Raw genomic sequence first — 24,836 nt, 5'->3', positions numbered from 1 at the left:
AATGCAAATGCATTAAAAATCTGCATGTAATTTAAGGTGGTATACAGACTATAACTTAAAGATCCGTGTATTAAACTAAGTTCTTTTAGGTTTAAAATTGTCTCTTCCATCTCTGTATCCCTAACATTTGATGAATAAATGTATGGAATGCTTCCCTTATCTGCCAGAGAAACTCTGTGCCTCTGGAAGTGTCTCTAATACCATCCCACACCCAAACATTTAGATGCTTCTTTCTCTGTGCTTTGTGACTTTTACGTCGTTTTATAGTAAGAGCTGCCTGTTGTTGAGCCCCTATCCTGTATCAGGTACTCTACAATTGCACTCCATCCTCTCCTTCTTTTTTCTCCTTTTCTTATAACTTCTTTGAAGGAGATATTTTTATTCCTGTTTTATGGGTGAGGAAATTGATGTCAAGGCCTCAAAGTGAATGGAACAAAGATTTGGACTTATTTATTAAATTGGTTTTCACGTTTATTTAAATATTTGTTTCTCCCTCTGTTCAAAACCCGTCAGTGGCAGAGAACTTCGTCCAATCATTTTTATATCTCCAGGATCTGGTACACAGTCTGGCACATAAGACATTCCCAGTCATTTTGGCTTAAAGAATATATGTGAGCGAATGAATATATACAAAATTATCCTTTTTCTCTTAATTTATTATAGAGAGATTAAAGTTATGATTTTTTCCCTAAAGATTATAAAATCTTCTAGGACAGGTATTTTATGTTTTATTTCTTGGTGTCTTCAGTAAGAAATACACCTACCAGGCACAGGGTGAGCCCTCAGTAAACCTTTGTTGATTTAACTGATAATATATTGAAGTGCTTTGAAAAAAAGACAGCCATTGTTCAAATGTAAACTGGTGAGATTAATGAATTCATTCTATAAGTATTTAGTACCCTGTTACAGGACTCTTATAGAGTTTACTGTTGAGCTACATTTAACCTAGACTGTACGCTTGGGTCTAAAATGTCTTGATTTAGGAAGACCATCAATTTTTTTTTATTCAAAGGTACAGATAGTGATTGACTTATCTTTATATTGTGAGCATTTATTTATATGTTCTAAATACACTTGAACATTTTAAAATTATAGGTCATCTAAAACTTCTCCCTGGCTTATTTACTAGATAGAAATTTTTATTTCTCCTTTTAGAATGGGATTATTTTGGCTTATTCTTTACAGTAATGGAAATTTACATGACTAGAGGAATTCAGTGATTTTAGATTTATGATGTTTTAAGAAACTAGAATGAGAGAAAATATAAAATATCTCTCATAAATTTTCAGGATCTGTATTTTGGGTGTACCTGAGATTAGGTCATCTACTAGGTTTATGAAATATCTTGGATTCTGCCACTTGGCCTGAAATTCGGTTCTAGTGTACAGTCTGTTTATGACTGCTGAATTGGGATTAGAGATGTATTATTTATGTGTACTTTACATTATAACCTCTCTAACCCTCAACAGGTGTAGATAGGGATAAAGCAGGAGAGTATTTCCTTAGCCACAAGTCACCTACCAGGAAGTGGTAGAGCTAGTATCTAAAACTGTATTTCCCAGGGTTTGTGTTTTCTTCTCACTGTGTCACAGTTGGATTACTTTAGGATGGGTTTAAAATTTAAACTACTTTCAAGTAAATACCAAATTCATTGGGGCAGCGTTTTTAAATGTTAAATTGTTTGATATTTATCTCAGATAACATTAACTTTTATGGTATATGCTTCATTTTTGCTTAGGTAAATATGCTGAAGATATATTTGGAGAATTATTCAATGAGGCACATAGTTTTTCCTTCAGAGTTAACTCATTACAAGAACGTGTGGACCGTTTATCTGTTAGTGTTACACAGCTTGATCCTAAAGAAGAAGAATGTAAGTTTATTCATGTTATATTTTCTTTCACATGTATGTTTTTGGTTAGGTGGGATGAGTGATATATTTAAGAACACTATTATACATGAATTTATTAAAAAAAAAACAACTGGGAGAAATGTGCTTCAATTAATGAAAGAAACATACACACACACACACACACACACACAAAACATGAATTTACTACACCTCGGGGGGCAGGGGGAGACCTTCAAGATGGCAGAGGAGTAAGACGTGGAGATCACCTTCTTCTCCACAAATACATCGGAAATACATCTACATGTGGAACAACTCCTACAGAACACCTACTGAACGCTGGCAGAAAACCTCAGACCTCCCAAAAGGCAAGAAACTCCCCACGTACCTGGGTAGGGCAAAAGAAAAAAGAAAAGACAGACAAAAGAATAAGGACGAGATCTGCCCCTCTGGGAGGGAGCTGTGAAGGAGGCAAACTTTCCACACACTAGGAAGCCCCTTCACTGGAGGAGATGGGGGGTGGGCGGGGGGGTGAAGCTTCAGAGCCACGGAGGAGAATGCAGCAACAGGGGTGCAGAGGGCAAAGCGGAGAGATTCCCGCACAGAGAATCAGTGTCAACCAGCACTCACCAGCCTGAGAGGCTTGTCTGCTCACCCGCCAGCACAGGTGGGGGCTGGGAGCTGAGGCTTGGGCTTTGGAGGTCAGATCCGAGGGAGAGGACTGGGGTTGGCTGCGTGAACACAGCCTGAAGGGGCTAGTGCGCCACATCTAGCTGGGAGGGAGTCTGGGAAAAAGTCTGGAGCTGCAGAAGAGGCAAGAGACCATTGTTTCGGGGTGTGCGAGGAGAGGGGATTCAGAGTACCACCTAAACGAACTCCAGAGATGGGCGCAAGCCGCGGCTATCAGCACGGACGCCAGAGATGGGCATGAGATGCTAAGGCTGCTGCTGCAGCCACCAAGAAGCCTTCGTACAAGCACAGGTCACTATCCACACCTCCCCTCCCAGGAGCCTCTGCAGCCTGCCACTGCCAGGGTTCCGTGATCCAGGGACAACTTCCCCAGGAGAACACACAGCATGCCTCAGCCTGTTGCAACGTCATGCCAGTCTCTGCTGCCGCAGGCTCGCCCTGCATTCCGTAGCCCTCCCTCCCAGTGGCCTGAGTGAGCCACAGCCCCTTAATCAGCTGCTGCTTTAACCACATGCTGTCTGGGTGGGGAACAGATGCCTTCAGATGACCTACACGCAGGAGCGGGTCCAAATCCAAAGCTGAACCCCAGGAGCTCTGCAAACAAACAAGAGAAAGGGAAATCTCTCCCAGCAGCCTCATGAGCAGTAAATTAAATCTCCACAATCAACTTGACATACCCTGAACCTGTGGAATACCGGAATAGACAACGAATCATCCCAAAATTGAGGCAGTGGACTTTGGGAGGAACTATAGACTTGGGGTTTGCTTTCTACATCTAATTTGTTTCTGGTTTTATGTTTATCTCAGTTTAGTATTTAGAGCTTATTAACATTGGTAGATTTGTTTATTGATTTGGTTGCTCTCTTCCTTTTTTTTCTTAATATATGTATTTTTTTTCCTTTTTTTCTGAGTGTGTATGTCTGTGCTTCTTTGTGTGATTTTGTCTGTATAGCTTTGCTTTTACCATTTGTCCTAGGGTTCTGCCCGTTTTTTTTTGTTTGTTTTTATTTTGTCATATAGTTTTTAGCACTTATCATTGGTAGATTTGTTTTTTGGCTTGGTTGCTCTCTTCTTTCTTTCTTTCTTCTATTACTTTTTTTTTTTTTTTTTTTTTGTGGTACACGGGCCTCTCACTGCTGTGGCCTCTCCCATTGCGGAGCACAGGCTCCAGACGCGCAGGCTTAGTGGCCACGGCTCACGGGCCCAGCCGCTCCGCGGCATGTGGGATCTTCCCGGACCGGGGCACAAACCCACGTCCCCTATATCAGCAGGCGGACTCAACCACTGCGCCAGCAGGGAAGCCCTGCTTTTTTATTTTTAATAATAATTTTTTAATTTTAATAACTTTATTTTATTTTTATTTTATCTTTATTTCTTTTTTTTTTTCCTCCCTTTTATTCTGAGCTGTGTGGCTGACAGGATCTTGATGCTCCAGCCAGGTGTCAGGCTTGAGCCTTTGAGGTGGGAGAGCCAAGTTCAGGACATTGGTCCATCAGAGACCTCACAGCCCCACATAATATCAGTGAAAGCTCTCCCATAGATCTCCATCTCAACGTTAAGACCCAGCTCCACTCAAGGACCAGCAGGCTACAGTGCTGGGCACCCTATACCAAACAACTAGCAGGACAGGAACACAACCCCACCCATTAGCAGAGAGGCTGCCTAAAATCATAATAAGGTCACAGACACCCCAAAACACACGAATGGACTCAGTCCTGCCCACCAGAAAGGCAAGATCCAGCCTCATCCACCAAAACACAGACACAAGTCCCTCCCCACCAGGAAGCCTACACAGCCCACTGAACCAACCTTACCCACTGGGAGCAGACACCAAAAACAACAGGAACTACGAACCTGCAACCTGCAAAAAGGAGACCACAAACACAGTAACTTAAGCAAAATGATAAGACAGATAAATACACGGCAGATGAAGGAGCAAGGTAAAAACCCACCAGACCAAACAAATGAAGAGGAAATAGGCAGTCTACCTGAAAAAGAATGCACAGTAATGAGAGTAAAGATGATCCAAAATCTTGCAAATAGAATGGAGAAAATACAAGAAATGTTTAAAAAGGACCTGGAAGAACTAAAGAGCAAACAAACAATGATGAACAACACAATAAATGAAATTAAAAATTCTCTAGAAGGAATCAGTAGCAGAATAACTGAGGCAGAAGAACAGATAAGTGACCTGGAAGACAAAATAGTGGAAATAACTACCAAAGAGTAGAATAAAGAAAAAGAATGAAAAGAATTGAGGACAGTCTCAGAGACCTCTGGGACAACATTAAACGCACCAACATTCGAATTATAGGGGTCCCAGAAGAAGAAGAGAAAAGAGAGGGACTGAGAATATATTTGAAGAGACTATAGTTGTAAACTTCCCTAACATGGGAAAGGAAATAGTCAAGTCCAGGAAGTGCAGAGAGTCCCATACAGGATAAATCCAAGCAGAAACATGCCAAGACACATATTAATCAAACTATTAAAAATTAAATACAAAGAAAAAAAAGCAGCAAAGGAGAAGCAACAAATAACATACAAGGGAATCCCGATAAGGTTAACAGCTGATCTTTCAGCAGGAACTCTACAAGCCAGAAGGTAGTGACAGGACATATTTAAAGTGATGAAAGGGAAAAATCTACAACAAAGATTATCCAGCAAGGATCTCATTCATATTCAATGGAGAAATTAAAACCATTACAGACCAGCAAAAGCTAAGAGAATTCAGCACCACCAAACCAGCTTTACAACAAATGCTAAAGGAGCTTCTCTAGGCAGTAAACACAAGAGAAGGAAAATACCAATAAAACAATCAAGAAAATGATAATAGGAACATAGATATAGATAACTATATTAAATGTAAATGGATTAAATGCTCCAACCAAAAGACATAGACTGGTTGAATGGATACAAAAACAAGACCCGTATATATGCTGTCTACAAGAAAACTACTTCAGACCTAGGGACATATACAGACTGAAAGGGGTTGGAAAAAGATATTCCATACAAATGGAAATAAAAAGAAAGCTGGAGTAGCAATTCTCATATCAGACAAAGTAGACTTTAAAATATAAACTATTACAAGAGACAAAGAAGGATGCTACATAATGATCAAGGGATCAATCCAAGAAGAAGATATAACAATTGTAAATATTTATGCACCCAAAAGAGGAGCATCTCAATACATAAGGCAAATGCTAACAGCCATAAAAGGGGAAATCGACAGTAACACAATAAAATTAGGAGACTTTAACACCCCACTTTCACCAATGGACAGGTCATCCAAAATGAAAATAAATAATGAAACCCAAGCCTTAAACGACACACTAGACCAGTAGGACTTAACTGATATTTATAGGACATTCCATCCAAAAACTACAGAATACACTTTCTTCTCAAGTGCTCATGGAACATTCTCCAGGATAGATCATATCTTGGGTCACAAATCAAGGCTTGGTCAATTTAAGAAAATTAAAATTGTATCAAGTATCTTTTCTGACTACAATGCTATGTGACTAGATATCAATTACAGGAAAAGACCTGTAAAAAATACAAACACACGGAGGCTAAACAATAAACTACTTAATAATGAAGTGACCACTGAAGAAATCAAAGATGAAATCAAAAAATACCGAGAAACAAATGACAGTGGAGACACGATGACCCAAAACCTATGGGATGCAGCAAAAGCAGTTCTAAGAGGGAAGTTTATAGCAATACAATCCTACCTTAAGAAACAAGAAACATCTCAAATAAACAACCTAACCTTCCACCTAAAGCAATTAGAGAAAGAAGAACAAAAAACCCCCAAAGTTAGCAGAAGGAAAGAAATCATAAAGATCAGATCAGAAATAAATGAAAAAGAAATGAAGGAAACAACAGCAAAGATCAATAAAACTAAAAGCTGGTTCTTTGAGAAGATAAACAAAATTGATAAACCATTAGCCAGACTCATCAAGAAAAAAAGGGAGCAGACTCAAATCAATAGAATTAAAAATGAAAAAGGAGAAGTAACAACTGACACTGCAGAAATACAAAAGATCATGAGAGATTACTACAAGCAACTCTATGCCAATAAAATGGACAACCTGGAAGAAATGGACAAATACTAGAAATGCACAACCTGCCAAGACTGAATCAGGAAGAAATAGAAAATATGAACAGACCAATCACAAGCACTGAAATTGAGACTGTGATTAAAAATCTGCCAACAAACAAAAGCCCAGGACCAGATGGCTTCACAGGCGAATTCTATCAAACATTTAGAGAAGAGCTAACACCTATCCTTCTCAAACTCTTCCAAAATATATCAGAGGGAGGAACACTCCCAAACTCATTCTACGAGGCCACCATCACCCTGATACCAAAACCAGACAAAGATGTCACAAAGAAAGAAAACTACAGGCCAGTATCACTGATGAGCATAGATGCAAAAATCATCAACAAAATACTAGCAAACAGAATCCAACAGCACATTAAAGGATCATACACCATGATCAAGTGGGGTTTATTCCACGAATGCAAGGATTCTTCAATATATGCAAAACAATCAATGTGATACACCATATTAACAAATTGAAGGAGAAAAACCATATGATCATCTCAATAGATGGAGAGAAAGCTTTCGACAAAATTCAACACCCATTTATTTTAAAAACCCTGCAGAAAGTAGGCATAGAGGGAACTTTCCTCAACATAATAAAGGCCATATATGACAAACCCACAGCCAACATCGTCCTCAATGGTGAAAAACTGAAACCATTTCCACTAAGATCAGGAATAAGACAAGGTTGCCCACTCTCACCACTATTATTCAACATAGTTTTGCAAGTTTTAGCCACAGCTATCAGAGAAGAAAAAGAAATAAAAGGAATCCAAATTGGAAAAGAAGAAGTAAAGCTGTCACTGTTTGCAGATGACATGGTACTATACATAGAGAATGCCAAAGATGCTACCAGAAAACTATTAGAGCTAATCAATGAATCTGGTAAAGTAGCAGGATTCAAAATTTATGCACAGAAATCTCTGGTATTCCTATACACTAATGATGAAAAATCTGAAAATGAAATCAAGAAAACACTCCCATTTACCATTGCAACAAAAAGAATAAAATACCTAGGAATAAACCTACCTAAGGAGACAAAAGACCTATATGCAGAAAATTACAAAACACTGATGAAAGAAATTAAAGATGATACAAACAGGTGGAGAGATATACCATGTTCTTGGATTGGAAGAATCAACATTGTGAAAATGACTCTACTACCCAAAGCAATCTACAGATTCAATACAATCCCTATCAAACTACCACTGGCATTTTTCACAGAACTAGAACAAAAAATTTCACAATTTGTATGGAAACACAAAAGACCCCGAATAGCCAAAGCAATCTTGACAATGAAAACTGGAGCTGGAGAAATCAGGCTCCCTGACTTCAGACAATACTACAAAGCTGCAGTAATCAAGACAGTATGGTACTGGCACAAAAACAGAAATATAGATCAATGGAACAGGATAGAAAGCCCAGAGATAAACCCATGCACATATGGTCACCTTATCTTTGATAAAGGAGGCAGGAATGTACAGTGGAGAAAGGATAGCCTCTTCCATATGTGGTGCTGGGAAAACTGGACAGGTACATGTAAAAGTGTGAGATTAGAACACTCACTAACACCATACACAAAAATAAGCTCAAAATGGATTAGAGGTCTAAATGTAAGGCCAGGAACTATCAAACTCTTAGAGGAAAACATAGGCAGAACACTCTATGACATAAATCACAGCAAGATCCTTTCTGACCCACCTCCTAGAGAAATGGAAATAAAAACAGAAATAAACAAATGGGACCTAATTGAACTTCAAAGCTTTTGCACAGCAAAGGAAACCATAAACAAGACCAAAAGACAACCCTCAGAATGGGAGAAAACATTTGCAAATGAAGCACCTAGCAAAGGATTAATCTCCAGCATATAGAAGCAGTTCATGCAGGTCAATATCAAAAAAAAAATAACCGAATCCAAAAATGGGCAGAAGACCTAAATAGACATTTCTCCAAAGAAGATATACAGATTGCCAACAAACACATGAAAGGATGCTCAACATCATTAATCATTAGAGAAATGCAAATCAAAACTACAACGAGGTATAACCTCACACCAGTCAGAATGGCCAAAACAAAAAATCTAGAAACAATAAATGCTGGAGAGGGTGTGGAGAATAGGGAACCCTGTTGCACTGCTGGTGGAATGTAAAGTGATACAGCCGCTATTGGAAACAATATGGAGGTTCCTTGAAAAACTAAAAGTAGAACTACCATACGACCCAGCAATCCCAATACTGGGCACATACCCTGAGGAAACCATAGTTGAAAAAGAGTCATGTACCACAGTGTTCATTGCAGCTCTATTTACAGTAGCCAGGACATGGAATCAACCTAAGTGTCCATCGACAGATGAATGGATAAAGAAGATGTGGCACATATATACAATGGAATATTACTCAGCCATAAAAAGAATTGAAACTGAGTCATTTGTAGTGAGGTGAATGGACATAGAGATTGTCATACAGAGTGAAGTAATTCAGAGAGAAAAACAAATACCATATGCTAACACATATATATGTGGAATCCTAAAATAAAAAAAAAAAAAACTGGTTCTGAAGAACCTAATGGCATGACAGGAATAAAGACACAGATGTAGAGAATGGACATGAGGACATGGGGAGGGGGAAGGGTAACCTGGGATGAAGTGAGAGAGTGTCATGGACATATATACACTACCAAATGTAAAATAGGTAGTGGGAAACAGCTGCGTAGTCAGGGAGATCAGCTCGGTACTTTGTGTCCATCTAGAGGGGTGGGATAGGGAGGGTGGGAGGGAGATGCAAGAGGGAGGAGATATGGGGATATTTGTATATGTATAACTGATTCACTTTGTTATACAGCAGAAACTAACACACCACTGTAAAGCAATTATACTCCAATAGTGATGTTAAAAAAAAAAAAGGAATTTACTACACAACTTTTTTACCCACGTCCTTTGTTGTACATGTTGTAATAGATTGGTGGCTTATGTATAAATGCCATTAGCGTGAGTCTCCTGGGTTTTCTCCTCTTTTTTCTTTTTTCTTTTTTTTTTTTTTCTTGCGGTACGTGGGTCTCTCACTGTTGTGGCCTCTCCCGTTGTGGAGCACAAGCTCCGGACACGCAGGCTCAGCGGCCATGGCTCACGAGCCCAGCCGCTCCGCAGCATGTGGGATCTTCCCGGACCGGGGCACAAACCTGTGTCCCCTGCATCAGCAGGCGGACTCTCAACCACTGCGCCACCAGGGAAGCTTTTTTTCCCCTTTTTTACCTCTTCTTTTTGTATATTAAATAGCTCTTCATTTTTTGACATAAAATTTTTTTGGCCAGACTCTTCCTCCAGTTTCTTTGTCTTTTCTCTCTTATAATTTGTTTGTATACATTTGTCTTAGAAATAATTTGAAAATTACCTGAAATTCTTAGGTTTGATTGTTTAAGAATGCAATTCCTTTTAATATACTTGTGTGTGTGCATATTGCTAAACTGCTAGAATCTGATCTCGTTCTTTCAATGTTACTTCCCAATTTAAATCAACATTTCCAAAAGAAAAAAAAGTTCCCAAATTGCCAGTATATAGGACAAAAGTGTTCTATGCTGAGATATTAAGCTAGGGATATTAGGTTTAAAAAAATAATAATGGTAGAAAGTTTAGTGGTAAAACATTTCATGCCTTGATAGAAAACATTGAGTGGTGGTGTTTCTCAAATGCCTCTTTCTGTTTTGTTTATTTTTTAAGAAGGAAAACTGAAACTACTAAGAACATAATTTTCACTTATCTACCCTAGAGTATTATTTAATGTGAATCTCTTATAATCCTCTGTTCAAAATATTTTTTGTGGAATAACATTTTTATTATAAATGTAAGTTATATAATAGATCTAAACTTGAACAGTAAAAATATTAAAGGAGGGCTTCCCTGGTGGCGCAGTGGTTGCGAGTCCGCCTGCCGATGCAGGGGACGCGGGTTCGTGCCCTGGTCCGGGAAGATCCCACATGCCGCGGAGCGGCTGGGCCCGTGAGCCATGGCTGCTGAGCCTGCGCGTCCGGAGCCTGTGCTCCACAACGGGAGAGGCCACAACAGTGAGAGGCCCGTGTACCGAAAAAAAAAAAATTAAAGGATATCGCTGAAAAAAGCAAAAGGTAGAATATAATGATGGCTGTTTTAGTGATTGAACCAACTTCTGACATAATTTAATGCCTGAATAAGGAGAGGTGAGTACTTAACTATGCTAAGTTTCCTCTACATGCAAAGATATAAACTCATAGGTCTGGATATGAGAAAAAACCAAGACAGTACTTTAAAAAAAAAACAGCTTTATTGAAATATATTTCATACACCCTACAATTAACTCGTCTAAAGTTAAAGTGTATGATTCAGTGGTTTTTAGTATTCTCACCGAGTTATGCAACTATCACCACAGTCAGTTTTAGAACATTTTCCTCACCCCAAAAAGAAACCCTATATCCAACACTAGTTACTTCCCATCTCCCCTTCTCCGTAGCCTCCAGCAATCACTAATCTGCTTTCTGTCTCTATGGATTTGCCTATTCTGGACATTTCAAATAAATGGAATCATGCAATATATGGTCTTTTGTGACTGGCTTCTTTCTAAGCCTAATGTTTTCAATATTGGTTCATTTTGTAGAATGTATTGGCATTTGCCTGATGACTAATGATGTTGAGCATCTTCTCATGGCTTATAAGCCACTTAGAATCGAGTCTCCAAGCAGGAAAGTGGTGGAGCTAGGACTTAAAACCAGGATTTACACCCAGGTTACTCTGAGTGAAGTGGACCAAGTGCGCGATTTTGAGACTGTGTACAAAACAGGGAGCAGATTGTTGGCATGTGAGTGACATGAAATGAGGTGAAGTCAGTGTAGTCATGCCAGATCTTTCTTTTGTCCAAGAAGCCAGGTATCTAGATTTTTATCTCTTACCTCTTGTTTTTAAATGTTGACAACTGCAACTAGTTCAGTTAAAAGCAACTAAGACAAAAATGATTCTATTTTTGTGCAAAGGGCTGGATCTATAACCTGACTTTACATTGTACCAAAAATCTAACAGAAATAGATAGTAAAAATGTGTTTCTTCCTTTAATAAAACTACAGTCAAATGTAATTCACAGTGATGTATAAATGTAAAAAAAAAATTAATAAAAAGAATAATAAAACTTAAAAAAACAAAAGAAAAAAAACAAAACAGGGTTTAAATGACTTACTGGCCATTTGTGTATCTTCTTTGGAGAAATATCTGTTCAGATCCTTTTCCCATTTTTAATTCGGATTATTTTTCTTGCGATTGTTGAGTTACGCAAATTCTATATATATTCTGGATCCAAGTCCCAAATCTTATGATTTGAAAAGATTTTCTCTCATTCTGTCGGTTGTTTTTTACTGGTGGTATCCCTTGAAACATGTTTGTGTATATTATAATGTATACAATGTATATTGTTATACGTCATGAAATTCTTGAGATAAAAATCATTGCTAATATTAAAAAAAAATTTATGGCCATACTTTCAAATATGTCATTTATATCCAAAATTTCTTTTTTAAATAATTTAAACATGTAAGTTACAAGTACATTTCATCTAAAAATATAGAAATATACAGGCAGTTCTTTTATGTAACAAATAAAAATTAATATTTAGTTTGAAAATACTGTTAAATTTTAACAGGTATTTTAGCATTCCCATTAAAATTGAAAATGAAAATACAGATACTAGTAAATAACTTAAGGTGTGTTTAAGTGTTTTAAAAAATTCTTAATGTACCAACAACTATCAGAATTATTCAGTTTCCTTTAAAATTATATGGAGCATTGGGAAAGAATTCAGAATCTAAAACGTTGAACTACTTAATTTGAAATTGTCATGGGGATGTTGAATAGAGGAATTTTCAAAGTTATTTTACCTAGATTTTTTAACTCAGTTAAAGTTCACATAAAATAACATTATGAGTAGAATAATAAATTACAGAATGTAATATCAATATTTTGGGATTTTTAATTACCATTAAATAGTAAGTAACAGTAATTTAGAAAGGGTAAAAAACTGAGTCTTTAAACAAAGCTCTGTACCATTATCTTTAATTCAGTTATGTTTACAAACATATTGTGCTGACTTACTGTGTTATATAACACTAAGTAATATCAGATGTCATTGTTGGCAACTGGAAGGGGCTTTGTCACATTGGTCTGTTAACAAATGAGAGAAATGATAAATGAAAGGAGCTGAAGATAGAAAAATGCTTATTACTTTACATGTTCTTTATATCCTTTACTAAGACAGTTTTGGGAAATCAAACACTAGGTTTCATACTTACAGTTAATAAGTGGGGTAGGAGGGTGGCAAAAATTGATCCATTTTGATTGCAGAAAACAGAGGCCACTTCTGATAGGAGCCAGAGGAACAGCATGTGGTACTGTGGCAGAGAGATTAGCCTCAAAGGCAGACAGATCTGCGTTTTCTGTTCTGGCTCTACTGCTTATTAACCATTTTACCTTGGGCCAGTTATATAATATTTTCTATTTTCTTATGTTTAAAAATGGAATAATAATTCCTATCCCATTAAATTGTTATAAAGCTTAAGTAAAAATTAGTGAAAGCATCTAACACTATAGTTTATATTCATTAAGTATCTCTCATACTACTCTTTAGTGATAGTGGGAAAAAAACTTTTTTCCTTCTCTGAATTTTATTTTGGTGTTTTTAAGTCAGAAGTGGAATTGCTGGGAATGCAGTCATGTTGTGGCTATTGCATAGCCAGCCTCATTGCTCCACTTATTTCATAGACCCAAACATTCATGTTGAGTGAATTTTATTTGTAAGGATGAAAGAGATACTATTTTAGGGAGAAAAATAATTTAAGAATTGTTATGATTATTTAATACTGACCTTTCTATGGTATAAGGCATTTGTACTAAAACCCATATTAGATATGTTAAAAAATCACCTAATTTTTTAATATCAAGAAATCACTCTAAGAGTTAAAAATCTAGTATTTTGGTAAATTTTTTATTTTAACATGCTGCACAGTCCAAAAGAAACTGAGCAAATGAAGTTATTTTAAATCCTCATATGTATGATGGGGCTGTGTTAACTTACTGGAGAAACTAATGTACAAGATAGCCTCAGTCTTCAAGAACTTGTAGTTAATTGAAGACCCTTATAGAACAAGATAAAAGATAAGTGAAATAGACAACAGTACAGATTGCCCAGTACTTGAAAACTTAATTTTCTTTACAATAAGTTTGTTTTAACTTTATAGTCCATGTATCATACTTATAGCATACTTAAAGCATAGAGGGCAATAGTGCATTTAGCCCAGAATGCCACTGATAACTAAGTAGTTCCTTCAGTGTTATTGGTATAAGCTAAATAAAAGTAATAAAGGGAGATGGAAAAAAGATTATAGAAAAAAAGAGGAAAATGTAGGTTGGTGGGGACTGGGGACGGCAAGGAGAGAAAAGGAAAAGGTGCACTTGATGGGAAATGTAGCATATGCTTCAGGTGTCATTAGAGCCTTAGAAATCAGAGGTTGCATTAAAACCCATCTAATTGGAAAAATAAAGCACAAAATGATGTGGCATATAGTGATAGAACATTTAAAATATGGTTCCTGATTCATAAGCCACTAACAGTCATGACCTTCTGACTTTTAAACAAATACGGTATATGAATTTGTCCTTATGTTAAATCATCTTAGTAAAATAAAACAATACATTTTGGATTTTTGTTTTAGTGTCTTTGCAAGATATAACCATGAGAAAAGCTTTCCGAAGTTCTACAGTTCAAGATCAGCAGCTTTTCGACCGCAGGACTTTGCCTGTTCCATTACAGGAGACGTACGATGTTTGTGAACAGCCTCCACCTCTCAATATACTCACTCCTTACAGGTCAGTACGCTAATAAGTAAGAAGGCCGGTTATTTATTTCAGACTTCAAGTTCAGATATGTAGCAGTCTACCTTTAAATGCTAAATCCCCAAACATTTTTTATTTCACTGGTCTCCTGAGCAATGCAGAGAACCCTCCTTATCCACCACCTTTAGAAAACCTTTGCTTTATTCACTAGGTGAGTTCCCAAGGTTTGGGCATACAAAAAACAAGACTTACTCAAAGGAGTTGTTTTGACAGGTGTTTTTAAGAAAAGCCAATGGCAAACATGAATATGAAGAGACAAGGAGTTGTTATTGTCTTTTTAATTTAATTTCTAATTAGATGGAAAAGAAAAAATAAAGAGTTCAAAATCCCACCACATTAATAAAATATTGTTTTTTTCTGGTTCTTGTCTACTCTTGATCTTTGCATTAAATATCTGTGTATTGAATATGTAGTATCTGTTTTTAAATTTTTTTTACCATTTAAAAACTCTGGACTTATTCAGCCTTTCTTTGGAGTCTTTCACATGAATTGTTAAATGGGTGATTTAAGAGGCACAACACGTGTCCTGAATAAAATGGTATTTGGATAGTTATTTGAAACTATTTGTCAGTATGCAAGGCATTGGATATAACTATTACTATTAGAATGACTATTTGGTGATATTTTTTGGATTTGGTAAGATGATAAGTAAATTAGAGTATTGGCAGAAACCCTGTATAGTTTCTCTGTTCTGTTGTCCTTTCAGGCTTTTCTCTTTGGCAGAATCATTTGTAATTACAGGACTTATAGAAAACTTGGCATTCAGCAGAAGTTAGGGATGAAAATTGTCCAGTTGTACCTTTAAATTATTAATACCAACTCTGAAAAACTTCTGGTTTTCCAGAAGTTTCCTGTCTGATTTGTGAGAAATGTTCTATTGGTGCATATTCTCATTTATTTTGCCAATATTTTTACACATGCTATATTTTGTTAATGTAAGAGGAAACAATTTTAGTAAAATTACTTCTATTCCTATTGCCTCTCTAAGTCTTACTAATGTATATTTTAATTGATATTTTATACTTCAGAGATGACGGTAAAGAAGGTTTGAAGTTTTATACCAATCCTTCATATTTCTTTGATCTATGGAAAGAAAAAATGTTACAAGATACGGAGGATAAGAGGAAGGAAAAGAGGAAGCAGAAGGTATTTCAAAAAATTGAAGTTAGTTTTCATGTATTTGTGATTTGTTGCATATGTGGGACTTTCTTAATTCTGTACTTTGACAGTTTTATTTTATTTGGTCCATATGGTCAAATACTGAAGTCTTTATAACCACGCAGAAAGATCACAGTCTAATGGGGAGCAAATGAACAATTAGGTTATTATAATATGGTGTGATAAATACCCACCTAACAGAGAGGTATGCATGGAGGGTTTGAGTAGCACAAAATAGCACCTGCTTTAGGGAGGACGGGGCTGATAAACACTTCAACAAAGCTTATAATGAATCTTGACGAACAAATAAGAACTAAGTGGTCCAGGGAAGAGAAAGGCATTCTGCTAAAGCAGAACAAAGGAATATTGTACAGATATTGGTAAAGTAGATTAAGTTAATATTTTCTTACCACAGAGCATATCCTAAATGGAAAGCTTATAACAGTCTCACTAAATTCCTGTTACCTGTCTGCTGTATTATCATTTTCTACTTTCTAATAAAATTCACTTGGATCTGTTTTATTCCATGTTAATGATAACTAGAAATATAGAAGGAGGAAGCAAAGTTGGATTTAGGCAGAATTATGAAGGTGGCAAAGTTTGTCTTTATCATCCCTCTGTTTCTTCTATAGCTATCTCTGCTCTCCCTGCTCTTCCCCAAAATGCCTACATGTTATTATTTTCTGCACTAGACAGTGTACCAGTGTTCTAGCCAGAGTTTGCAGACTGGTGACTGGTAGCCCAGACTATGCCTGCAAGCAGTTTTGTTTGACAAACACAGTGGTTTTTAAATTTTTGAACTGGAATGCCTTAGATGGACATACCCGTCTAGTTCAGTGCAGGCCTCATCTTATATCTGGCTCTTTTTATTCACGTATGTTACCTGCTTGGCCCCTTTGGTTTCTTTCTATACTTTTTCTCCCACAGTTGGAATCACTTTTTGTTTTATTTTTCAAATACCCTATTTTCTGTTGAGTGACAGTTATTATGGTTTAATTGGGTAATTGGATTTTTTCCTAATGTATTGGCTAGCTAATTAGTCATTTCTCAGATAATATAACCTTAGTAAATTTTCAGGTTTTGGCTAGAGGTAGGCAGTGCCTTTAATTGTAGAAATTTCACTCATTATAGCAAAAACTAATAATGTGGGAGCAGAGTTGATGAATCTGTTTTCATCTGAAAGGACTTTCTGACCTCAAGTTTTATTATGTAGACATACTATTTTTATCTGATACATCAATTTCATTTAAAGGTTAAAAAAGCATTCGAAAGTGGGATTACAAACAAACTAGCTAAGATTTAACTCTGAATGCACAAATGAACTGTATCTCTGTTACTTTTACTATATTATGATGACATTGTCTTTTTCAATACTGATGTTAGAATTCTATTTTCGTTGTTATAACCTCTTTTTAAAAACGTAGTACTTCAGCATTTGGCTTTGTTTCAATACATCTGTTATAGCAGAAAAATCTAGATCGTCCTCATGAACCAGAAAAAGTGCCAAGAGCACCTCATGACAGGCGGAGAGAATGGCAGAAGCTGGCCCAAGGTCCAGAGCTGGCTGAAGATGATGCTAATCTCTTACATAAGCATATTGAAGTTGCTAATGGCCCAGCCTCTCATTTTGAAACAAGGTTTATTTTCTTTTGTTTGTTTTTTTAAACAAAATTAATGGTAAAACACTGGCTTTATTTCTAATATCTATATGTCTAAGTCTTAGGTCCTGAACTGTTGAATTGAGAGACTCTGTTCTATAAGTATTGAGTTGATTTTGAAACCCTGACCATTGTGAGCCTATTGAAGTCTGATCTTGGGCAGATCATTTTTGTACCCGGACTTCAGTTTTCTCATCTGTAGAAAGAAGTGGTTGGAGTAGATGATCTTCGATGTTTTAACTTTCATATGAGGTCTCAGCTCACTCTCAGTAGTTCAGGCAGAGTCTGTTAGAATTTCATAATAGAGTAATGGGGTCTGGATTTTTTTTTTGAAGTATTATTGATTCACTGCATATAAAATAGGAGTTGGAAGGGGGTTATATTTTGTTCCTTTTTCTTTCCCCTGACTTCCTTTCTATGCCACATCTTCCACCTCAGATATATCAGGACTTTCAAAACAAAATTACTCATCCCCTTTTGCAGAAATATGCAATAGGTCCTTTTCCTTTCTCAGTGGCCAGGGACCCTATCTAACTAATATGCAACCCTAACAAACATTATACTAGCATCTCTCTGTGAAGAGATTTGTGTACAGTTGATTATAGTTATTATTATATGTTTTATAGTTATTGATTTTTGAATGGAAAAGAACTTAAGACTTTCTTTCGAATAATACATGTAAATTATTGGGTCATAATTGTAAATTATTTTGGCCTATTTTAGGAGTAATATACATATAAGGTACTATCCATATGTAGTACTGAAAGAAAGAGACTGAAAGGATTGATTTTTTAAAAAATTAATAATCTGTAGACAGACATTTATTTCTAATCACTGTTAAGTGATTGAGGTATTGAGCCTACCCAGTTGTGTAAATATAATAATTTCTAACTTGCTTTGTACACATCTTTTAAATCCAGCTTTGTCTCCAGCATGCACTACAGTCAGTAAATATTTATGTCTTCACATGCTCAAGGTATCTAAAATTTTGCTTAAATCTGACTTAAGTCACATGTTATTATGTTACGCAGCTATTTTCTGAGTACCCTAGCACCTTTGAAAACAGCAAAAAGACAAAAACAATGTAGTTAGCCATGTCTGTGCTACTGGTATCACAGACCTATCTCCCTTGGGTGCCAGACACTTGGAAGTCATTTAGGTTTAAAAGAACAGCAGGATATTCTGGTGGTAGAAAATTCCAGTTTTCATATTCTAGCTTGTTGTCATTGGCATCTTATTGTAAAGAAAAAAATTAAATAGAGGCAGATAGCTTTGAACACAATTGGCTGAAAGTTATTTTCTTTTCTTGTTTATCAGATTATGAAAGTAATACTTTTCACCCTTGTGAATTGAGTTAGTATTATATTATAAAATAATAAAATAACTGAAGGTCATCATAATAACCTGAATCAGCAAGGAAAGGTTGCGTTGTGAGCAGCATTCTGTGTTTTAAAAGCAGGATGAGTGTAATAAATTTCTGAAAGAAGTTTCTTAAAGTAGTTAAAATATTGGCATTCAAAGGATAAACCTTCAATATCTCATGTAGAACATTTTACTTCACCAATAATTCAAGAAAAATACACTGATACTGTATGTATTTTTTAGACCGCAGACATATGTGGATCATATGGATGGATCTTACTCGCTTTCTGCCTTGCCGTTTAGTCAGATGAGTGAGCTTCTGACGAGAGCTGAGGAAAGGGTCTTAGTCAGACCACATGAACCACCTCCACCTCCACCAGTGCATGGAGCAGGAGATGCAAAACCCATACCCACCTGTATCAGGTATGTCAGAACAAGCACATGATGTTTCATCTCAGATGTTGGTAACCTTTTTCTTTAAAGACCCATATAATAAATGTTTTCGGCTTTAGGACATATGGCTTCTGTCACAACTACTCAACTCTGCCATTGTTGAATGAAAGCAGCCATGGACTATACATAAATAAATGAATATGTTTGTGTTTCAACAAAACTTTATTTACAAGAACAGGGATCGGGTCAGATTTGATCCGTAGTTTGCCAGCCTCTCATAAGAGCTGACACATTCTCTTGGGAAATTTTAGCTAATGATAACTTAAAGATTAAAGTGTGTTTCATTTTATTATAGCTTTGTTATCAAGCACATGATCTGCAATATATTAATAAAAATTAAGAATTTTTGGTATGTGGTTAGGGACAAAGAAATGGGAACCAAAGACTTGATTATAAATGTTAATTTAATATTAGGGGAAATACTCTAAGAATTTGAGAGAGAATAGGCAATTGCTCATAATAATCTTTTAGTAAAGCTTTTTGAAGTTTCATTTTGTCCACTGTTATCCACATTATATTTTTTTTCATAGAGAAATAGAGATCAGCTTTACAATTTCCAGTTAAAAAGATCAATCTTATATTACTGACTCATTTGATGTTCCATCCTCAGCAAGGAAGAGGGGCATAAATTTCCTTTTGTGGTTTGTAATTAGTTGTCATTGATTTAACTGAAATGACATATAATGAGTCTTAATAGCTTCAATACAAATACAGTATTGTTTTGGCCACAGGTATAGCAATACAAATGTTGTAATATGATAAATGTTGAGTCATTATGAAGACTCATATCCCAGTGTAAAACTGAGCATTTTATCAAAGGAAGGATAAAATGCTCGAGTGGATATGAAAGTTGCATGAGAGGATGAGATCGTTTAGAATATTATAAATCAAAGCGCCACGTATTGATTTTCTTGTTAGTGTACTTTTAGTTCTCATTTCATTCTAAATATTGCTGAAGAATTTTTAATTTTTATAGGAACATGTTAATGCCTCTACCTTGATAGAATTACTGGTAGCCATTTATGTTTTGTGTGGTTAGTTTTTTCTCTTTAAGTAACTTGCTGGGATCTCTTTATCATTTCAGTTCTGCTACAGGTTTGATAGAAAATCGTCCTCAGTCACCAGCTACAGGCAGGACACCTGTGTTTGTGAGCGCCGCCCCACCACCTCCTCCACCACCTCTTCCATCTGCCTTGTCAACTTCTTCATTAAGAGCTTCAATGACTTCGACTCCCCCCCCACCAGTACCTCCCCCACCTCCACCTCCAACCACTGCTTTGCAAGCTCCAGCAGTACCACCGCCTCCAGCTCCTCTTCAGATTGCCCCTGGAGTTCTTCACCCAGCTCCTCCTCCAATTGCACCTCCTCTAGTACAGCCCTCTCCACCGGTAGCTAGAGCTGCCCCAGTATGCGAGACTGTACCAGTTCACCCACTCCCACAAGGAGAAGTCCAGGGGCTGCCTCCACCCCCACCACCGCCTCCTCTGCCTCCACCTGGCATTCGACCATCATCACCTGTCTCAGTTGCAGCTCTTGCTCATCCTCCCTCTGGGCTACATCCAACTCCATCTACTGCCCCAGGTCCCCATGTTCCATTAATGCCTCCATCTCCTCCATCACAAATTATACCTGCTTCTGAGCCAAAGCGTCATCCATCAACCCTACCTGTAATCAGTGATGCCAGAAGTGTACTTCTGGAAGCAATACGAAAAGGTAATTTTCTCAAGAGCCGTTAAAAGCATTGCAATGGTAGCATTAGAACTTTTCTAAATATTGGAGACAATAATGTTTTCTTCATTTATAAAAGTTTAGATGCTCATGTTTTTGTACAAGTGATCTTTAGAAAGTAAAGCTATGTTCAATTTATATTTTAAGTCTTTTTCAAGAAAATATGTCACATTAATCATTTTATTTTCATACTTAGTAGGTGTTCTTGAAATGTTTATTGAATGAATGAGAAATTAAAAGTATCAGACTTAAATGTTATAGAAAATTTAGTTAAAACCTTTGTAAATATTATATTCAATATATATAACTCCTTTTAAAATGGTATTTTCTTCAGTGTTAAGGCTGTCCATTTGATATGTAAGTGACACTTGCTTTACCAATACCTTTAAAGGATTAAGGTTCCTACCTTAGTAACAAAGGAACAACCTGTCACATTCATTTATTTATTCAGCCAACGTTTCCTACTATATGCCAGGCAGTAACAGTATAGAATGAATAATAGTGCCTTTCCCTCAAGTACTGGGGAGAAAAAGCCACAGAAAATATGCTCAACGATGTTTAATTTATTTGACCGTAGAGGTAACAAACAAAAGAAATGTATCACCTGGTTAACTTTAGGAGGTGGTGAGTAGGGAAGCACAATAGACCATAATGGCTAAATAAACTATAGACATCCACTGGGGTATGTGGTAAGTTTCATCAAATCTTCAAATTCTTTTTAATAGATCTTGCTTTTTATTTTCCTGTTAGTATTTCTCATGTGTATTTGAATTTATTCGATTAATAATATCTAATAATATCTAGTATTTTGGTTTACAATGAATGGTTTGGATTTACTATATCAGGTATTCAGCTACGAAAAGTCGAAGAGCAGCGTGAACAGGAAGCTAAACACGAACGCATTGAAAATGATGTTGCCACCATCCTGTCCCGCCGTATTGCTGTGGAATACAGTGATTCAGAAGATGATTCAGAATTTGATGAAGTAGATTGGTTGGAGTAAGAAAAAAATGCATTGATAAATATTACAAAACCGAATGCAAATGTCCTTTGTGGTGCTTGTTCTTTGAAAATGTTTGGTCATTCCAGTGTTTTGCTTTCTTTTCCTTAAGGTAAATAACCCTTTTCCTCCATAATTTTTGATTTCTAAGAAAAATATTAGCATACATTTCAAACTAAATGTTTTACAGTGGCTTATCTTTTTTTATTTTTCCCTGAAAAGGCATCATTTGGTCAAATAAACCACTAAGTATTAAGCATGGACAGCTGTTATTAGAGTAGCTGATTCAGTTTTTTGATATATCTTAATTGTGCACTTTGTGAATTTTAATTTAAAGAGAGCAACTGAGATTAAAAATCTTGAGGGCAGCTGTATCTGTTAATGAGCCTTATTCCATTTCCTGACGTTTTAAAAGAAGAAACACTACCTTTATATGAATACACTCAGAAAGTACATTTAGCTTGTAGTATTGAATTCTCTTAAAGGAATGCTTGAATTTTTAATTATTGTTTTATTGTTTTAAAATACTTGCCTTATTTGAATGTTTAGCAGTATCCCCTTCCTACTTATATATTGTGTGGTACAATTTTGCTTGCCTATAAGAGTTTAAAAATTTTCCATGTGAAATACTCTGACATAAACCATGTAACTTACATAACTGTTAAGAATAACAGTCTGATTTAATAAATGGTTCATTTTAAAGGTTCATGGGTGTTACCTCTTTGAATAAAACTTTCTGATAGTTTATCAAATAATATAAAGTAGGCTCTAAATAGTCAATGAAAAAGTTAAAAAGTACTTAAGCTGTATAATTTCCTCTTAATTGTACAGACTCATATTGTCTAGTGCATAAGGTAGCTTTTATGTCATTTTTTCCTAAAGTCAAAAGTCAGTATTTTTCAACTCCTTATGCTCTTAAATTAAAATCTCAACTTGCTCTCTAATTGCAGCACATCTTGACTTCAGTTTAACAGCATTCTTGAAATTATGTTTTGCAATGATAAAATTAGTTGTTAATGTTTACACAGTCCAGATTCAGGGATGAACGAGAAGCAGCATCAATATCAGATTATTTAGTATGAAGAAAAGACTAAATGAGGCTTTGGTAGTTTGACTATAAAAGTGACTGTAATCTTCATCCTTGCTTCTATCCCATCAATAGAGGGATCCCTCTATCCCAGCTACTCCCATCAAAAGATGGGTTCTGTTACCACCCGCTTTGAATCTGAGTGTCCTGAGACTTGTTTTAGCCAAAAACATGTGGAAAAAGTAAGCTCAGCTGAGCCTGCTAGAAGTTCAGAAACCTTATGCAGAGAACTATCCCAAGTGAGGCCAACTTAGATGAGCCAATTGCAAGCTCACCTGCTGGCTGACTGTAGACAGATGAGCAAGCGTAGCTAAAATTAGCCCAGCCCAGAAGAACTGTTCAGCTGACCTATAAATTCATGAGTAAAAGTAAATGTTTATTGTCTTACACCTAAGTTTTGAGGTGGATTATTTCGCATAGCATTGTGGCAATAGATAGCTGAAACATGAGGTCATTGGTAACCTGCTAATTTGAGGGGGTTTTAGATAGCTAACTAATGATCTGTAATCCTTGTAGAAGAGGAATGATGAACTAAGTCCTCCAATAGCAATACGGTTTGGACATAAAAAACATTTCCCAATGGCTTTAAAAAAAGATTTGCTTTTAGGTAGATTTGCCTAGACCTAGAACAAGAGATTAGATAGCCATTTGAGTTTCCTTCCCACCTTACAAAACTGTATATTGTTGAACTTAACTCCAGAAAATATACCAAAATTTAAAGTTTGTCTTTCCAAGGTGCTTATGATCAAAAAGCAGTAGCTAGTAGATAGTTTTTGTAAAGCTCAATTGTGGCCAGGTAACTAAAAAGGGAATGATACTGGTATTGGTGCAGTTAAGGGAGATACAAAAGGAAATGGTTGAGGATTTCTTTTTGTCTTTTTTTTTTTAATTTTTATTTTATATTGGAGCATAGTTAATTAACAATGTTGTGTTAGTTTCAGGTGTACAGCAGAGTGATTCAGTTATACACATACATGTATCTATTCTTTTTCAAATTCTTTTCCCATTTAGGTTATTGAAGACTATCGAGCAGCATTCCTTGTGCTATACAGTAGGTCCTTGCTGGTTATCTATTTTAAATATAGCAGTGTGTACACGTCAGTCCCAAACTTAACAATAGAAGTGGATCTGTTGTAAAGCCTGGAAGTGTATATCCTAAATAGTTTATGATAGTTTTTTTTGTTTGTTTTTCAGAACATTCTAGAAGATAAGAAAGTGCCCACAGGCTGAAGAGGCCATACATGTAGTATTTATTTTAAAATCAAAATAACTTTTCAGTCTAGTATTCAACTTACCTTGATGAGAGACTTTTGGAGCAAATCATTCAGTAGTTAATTTTAATACCCTAAGAAGAATGAAAGTTACTGGGTAATGACTATTTTCTTTCTTATTGAATTATGTTACTGTTCCACAAGGTCATGCATAAGCATAGAGTCAGAAAAAATTAATTACATATTGTGAAGAAATAATTGGCTTCACTTGTTATGGTTGAAGTCACCCATTTACCTCCATATTACCAAATCTAACAAACACTGTTTAGTTCTTAATTTATTTGATCTTCATTTTCTGCATATACTCTACCTCCTTGAAACTGTCAGTCCCTCTGACATTCTTTTTTTTTTTTTTGTAACACTGTTCCTTCCCCTTCCCAATAATGGTGGGACAAAAGAAGGGGAGGAAAATACTTAGCAGCAGTGGAATTTGGGATGAAATTCAGTCACTATGGAGGGAAAGGAAGTGTGTCTATAACTTTTCCTAAGTAAGGGATATTTGTAAGCTGCAGATTTATGAGGTGTTTTAAGCTATAACTACTACTTTTCATAATTTATAATCTATTTGGGCA

At 36.1% G+C, this 24,836-nt stretch overlaps 1 protein-coding gene across 2 annotated transcripts in view; it reads left to right on the top strand.

Annotated features, from left to right (window-relative positions):
- WASF1 (WASP family member 1) overlaps nt 1–22,612 on the top strand; it is an 86,805-nt gene extending 64,193 nt beyond the window's left edge. The window contains exons 3-9 of one of the 2 annotated variants that reach the window (XM_073789499.1): nt 1,739–1,873; nt 14,367–14,520; nt 15,576–15,693; nt 17,173–17,342; nt 18,969–19,148; nt 20,263–20,891; nt 21,752–22,612. In XM_073789499.1, coding sequence (XP_073645600.1) covers nt 1,739–1,873; nt 14,367–14,520; nt 15,576–15,693; nt 17,173–17,342; nt 18,969–19,148; nt 20,263–20,891; nt 21,752–21,909 — 1,544 coding nt within the window. In that variant the 3' untranslated portion in view covers nt 21,910–22,612. Of the gene's footprint in view, nt 1–1,738; nt 1,874–14,366; nt 14,521–15,575; nt 15,694–17,169; nt 17,343–18,968; nt 19,149–20,262; nt 20,892–21,751 lie in introns of both variants that reach the window. The other variant, XM_019929573.3, reaches the window with a different exon arrangement.
- Nucleotides 22,613–24,836: the final 2,224 nt, after the last annotated feature.

Source organism: Tursiops truncatus, chromosome 12 (assembly GCF_011762595.2).
Source record: "Tursiops truncatus isolate mTurTru1 chromosome 12, mTurTru1.mat.Y, whole genome shotgun sequence".
Taxonomy (NCBI): domain Eukaryota; kingdom Metazoa; phylum Chordata; class Mammalia; order Artiodactyla; family Delphinidae; genus Tursiops; species Tursiops truncatus.
The sequence above is the reverse complement of the archived record's forward strand: the minus strand, read 5'-3'. Positions and strand labels throughout refer to the sequence as shown.